The 3,994-nt window shown below is 37.6% G+C and overlaps 1 protein-coding gene across 1 annotated transcript; it reads right to left on the bottom strand.

Annotated features, from left to right (window-relative positions):
• Positions 1–1,238: 1,238 nt before the first annotated feature.
• Positions 1,239–3,551, bottom strand: LOC110441392 (glyoxylate reductase/hydroxypyruvate reductase-like). Its single transcript, XM_021484514.1, has 3 exons — positions 3,290–3,551; positions 2,561–2,731; positions 1,239–1,875 (listed from the first exon to the last, which is right to left on the bottom strand). The coding sequence occupies exons 1-3, from the start codon at positions 3,489–3,491 to the stop codon at positions 1,262–1,264; spliced, it is 987 nt and encodes a 328-aa protein (XP_021340189.1). The 5' UTR covers positions 3,492–3,551; the 3' UTR covers positions 1,239–1,261.
• Positions 3,552–3,994: the final 443 nt, after the last annotated feature.

Genomic DNA, 3,994 nt, shown 5'->3' with positions numbered 1-3,994 from the left:
TCGTATCATACAAGCTTTGATATTAAGGTGATTCTCTCTGGTTAACATACTATCATACAAGCTTTGATATTAAGGTGATTCTCTCTGGTTAACATAGTATCATACACGCTTTAATATTAAGGTGATCTTCTCTGGTTAACATAGTATCATACAGGCTTTGATATTAAGGTGATTCTCTCAGGTTAACATCGTATTATACAAGCTTTGATATTAAGGTGATTATCTCTGTTTAACATAGTATCATACAAGCTTTGATATTAAGGTGATTCTCGCTGGTTAACATAGTATTATACAGCCTTTGATATTAAGGTGATTATCTCTGGATAACATAGTATCATACAGGCTTTGATATTAAGGTGATTCTCGCTGGTTAACATAGCATCATACACGCTTTAAACATAACAGATCGTTGTGATCATTGAGTTAAGGTCGTTATCAAACATAATAGATCGTTGTGATCGTTGAGTTAAGGTCGTTATCAAACATAACAGATCGTTGTGATCATTGAGTTAAGGTCGTTATCAAACATAATAGATCGTTGTGATCGTTGAGTTAAGGTCGTTATCAAACATAACAGATCGTTGTGATCATTGAGTTAAGGTCGTTATCAACATAACAGATAATTGAGATCGTTGAGAATCAGTCAGTTCAGTGTGAAGTAGACCATAACAATACAAAGCAAGATTTCTGAGGTTTAGTACAAAGTCTTGTCGACTGCTTAACTTCGAAAACCTTATCCCGAGGGTTGAAGTTTATCTGTCGAAATCACACAAGAGTGATAGATTATTATTCCCTAACACTTTCTGACGTGACGTTTTTAGAATTAAAACGCCTAGGGCTGTCTGTCACTAGGTAGATAAAACACATGTATCTTTTTCATGTCAGAATGCCAGTATCAAGCTGGTTATAGTTTAGAATCTTTACAGGTAAAAAACAGACTCGGGCAGGTTTTTAAAGCGTACAATCCTATCCTACCTCAGTTTGATTTAGCGTTGTGGGTTACGGAATGGAACTGTAGGATGACTTGTATCATTTTCGGGTTTTAATTTCCCTTCGTTTCATCCTTTAACATAAAGTCTGAAAATGTCAGGCTCATAAATGAGTACCGCAAGCAAAGGATTACACTATAACAAAACAAAACAAAACAAAACAAAAATAAGAAACTGGTAAAATTTGGTTCTCGGATAAATATGGACTTTGTAACGTGCATCATGCATACAAAACAAAAACAATCTGTAAACATACTCAAAATGTTTCTTTATTAATTTTCGTTATTCTTTACACACTGAACTAGGGGCTCTCCTTTTATGCCGGCCAATATATTCTTTGCTGTCATGATAGACATGGTGTTTCTTGTGGCAGTTGTGGAGCTTCCAATGTGTGGCAAAATGACACAATTATCCAGTTTGACCAGTGGGTGGTCCTTGGAAATCGGTTCGGGAGTTGTTGCATCCAAGCCGGCGGCAAAGATCTGTCCAGTAGTCAAGGCTTCGTACAAGTCGTCCTGATTGACCAGTACTCCTCGGGTGACGTTAACAAACACAGCCGAACTTTTCATCTTCTTGAAAGCCGCCTTGTCAAATAAACCCCAGTTGTCAGTGTTGCTGGAACAGCAGGCCACAACAAAATCTGATTCAGTTAAAAGCTTCTCGAACGATGTAAACTCTGCAGAGACTTCTGCCGCCCAAGGGACTTCATTAACGTCATAGTAGAGAAACTTGGCGACATCAAATCCCTTCAGACGCCTGGCGACTGCCAGACCAATTCTTCCTAGACCGACGATCCCTACGGTTGATCCCTTGGTCTCAGGCCCACAGAGATAAAGGCCGTTCTCCCACTTACCGTCTGCAAGGCCATTCGTTATGGCAGCCATACCTTCAAGTACAACATTATTTTTCCATATTTTCTTTTGCTACTACATATGTTGTCTACCAAGAAGGTAGTAAATTCGCCTCCTTATCGTCAGTTTGAGAACAAACAAAAGATATTTATATGACAGAAATATATCGTTTCTTTTAATTTATATATTGTCAAGCTTAGACAAAGTCAAATTATTCGTTATTGCTTTATATACGTGTGTTTTGCTCTATTAAATTCGCAGAATATAGGATGAATTGGTTCCATTTCTTCTTCACTTATTTCAAGATTGCCAACTGTTAATGAAATCTCATACAGGTTGCTAATGGTAACACTTGCTGACGTTTTATGTCTGATTTGATAAGAATTGCATTTTGGTATTTGCATCCATTTGGTCTTTTCACAATTCATAAAAATGAATTTATTAAAAAAATATCTGTTTTTGATTATCAATTATATGAACGTAGGTTTGGGACTTATATGGGAATATTCCTAATATTTTCAAACTAAGATGCGAATGGTCCAAAACTTACTTGCATCTTTTCGTTTTGTAACACATGAATAAATTGGCACTTACAAGCTCGTTATATATAGCAACTGTATGTGTCGTTACTAGCTGACATTCAAACTATCTATGAACATTAATATTTTGACGTCACGGCCATGTGAGTTATCTAAACTATCTGACAATTAATACGGTTACCTTGTCTCAGTCTACGTGACGAGGCCAGGATCAGGGCCACAGCTAGTTCGGCCACGGAATCAGACAGCACATTAGGAGTGTGACCAACTCGGACATTACGCTTATGACATGCTTCTACGTCAATTAAATCGTATCCAACAGCAAACGTGGCAACGACCTTGAGATTTGGACCTGAATGTCAAAATTCAGTAACTGTACAGCAAGTAAAAAATCTACGTGAGGTGCAATCTTTAAACTTGAATAAAGTCACAGAAATATAAACAGTTAAGCGGAGTAGAAGTATTTTACATAACAAATAATATTTCCGGTGCTATTCTGTCGATCTATCGGAGTTGTGATCCTTCACAAGTTTATTTATCCTTAAATATTCATTTGTGTGACAAACTTTGTTATGTGACATATATGCACCGTACTATACACATTGAGTGACATGATATTACATGAATTTTATTACACATATCTGACATGGGTGTCTTATACCAGTATAGTTATATGTGTGATATAAACTTATCACGGAAAATAGCAACCTGACCAATTAGGTCGGAACCAATGGAATCTTTCAACTTCATATTAGAACCAGTTCAAATCGACTGTAGTAAGTACATATACTGACCTACGGTATAAGATACAGCCAAGGCATATTTTTATCACCACTCAAAAGGGCTGTACAGGTACGATTTTCTGGAGAGGCACTTACGGGAGATCACAAAATATCAGATAACATCTTACCGGCCGCGTCTAGAATGTGATCATCAATTTTGTTGATATAGTGGCAGAGAATCCCATCTACTCCTACCACACTCTCCTCCAACTCCTCGTGGCTGATGATACGGGCGTGGGGCCATACTGTGACGTCACACTCTTCCTGAAGTAGATCCATCCCAGGGGAAGGGATACCCCTGGTGGCGAATATTTTGGGGCGTTCAGACATCCCTGATCTTTAAGTTGCTCCGCATCCAGGACTTTGTTACCGGATCTGAATACGAATAGAGCGGGGGTGTCTTGTTTAATGATAGTGTAAATATTCCATGTCACAGGTTCAAATTTTAGAGGCCTGAAATGGGGTTTTAAAAATATGTTCATGAACAACTCTTTAAAATCACAATATTTGCGATTCTGCAGTTTTATTATTTATTACGTGAAAATTTCCAAAAGAAGTTTATGTCTTGACGAAGATGCATGTTGTTGGACTTCTACGAAAGTAATACCAGATACACAAGACCAATCTGAGGCAATCCTGTCTGTGACTGGCCTATACATATATTCATATACACACCCGCAGAGACACACACGCTCGTTGAACAGTTTATGAATTCCAAAGTTTGGCCGCTGTTATAACTCCCATCCAGTACCGCAACCTGTAATAGATTATATATTGTTTATATATATATTGATGTCTCATAAGTAATAACGACAGGATGATCCAATATTGGC

Source organism: Mizuhopecten yessoensis, unplaced genomic scaffold (assembly GCF_002113885.1).
Source record: "Mizuhopecten yessoensis strain PY_sf001 unplaced genomic scaffold, ASM211388v2 scaffold715925, whole genome shotgun sequence".
NCBI classification, from domain to species: domain Eukaryota; kingdom Metazoa; phylum Mollusca; class Bivalvia; order Pectinida; family Pectinidae; genus Mizuhopecten; species Mizuhopecten yessoensis.
This window is presented reverse-complemented; position numbering and strand designations above follow the sequence as displayed.

What these genes read in the sequence shown, in the direction of transcription:
- LOC110441392 (XM_021484514.1), bottom strand. Translation starts at nt 3,491, where the DNA reads ATGTCTGAACGCCCCAAAATATTCGCCACCAGGGGTATCCCTTCCCCT. An exon ending in TCACATTCTAGACGCGGCCG is followed by an intron (nt 2,732 to 3,289) that starts GTAAGATGTTAT and finishes TTTGACATTCAG; the next exon opens with GTCCAAATCTCAAGGTCGTT. An exon ending in GTCACGTAGACTGAGACAAG is followed by an intron (nt 1,876 to 2,560) that starts GTAACCGTATTA and finishes TTGTACTTGAAG; the next exon opens with GTATGGCTGCCATAACGAAT.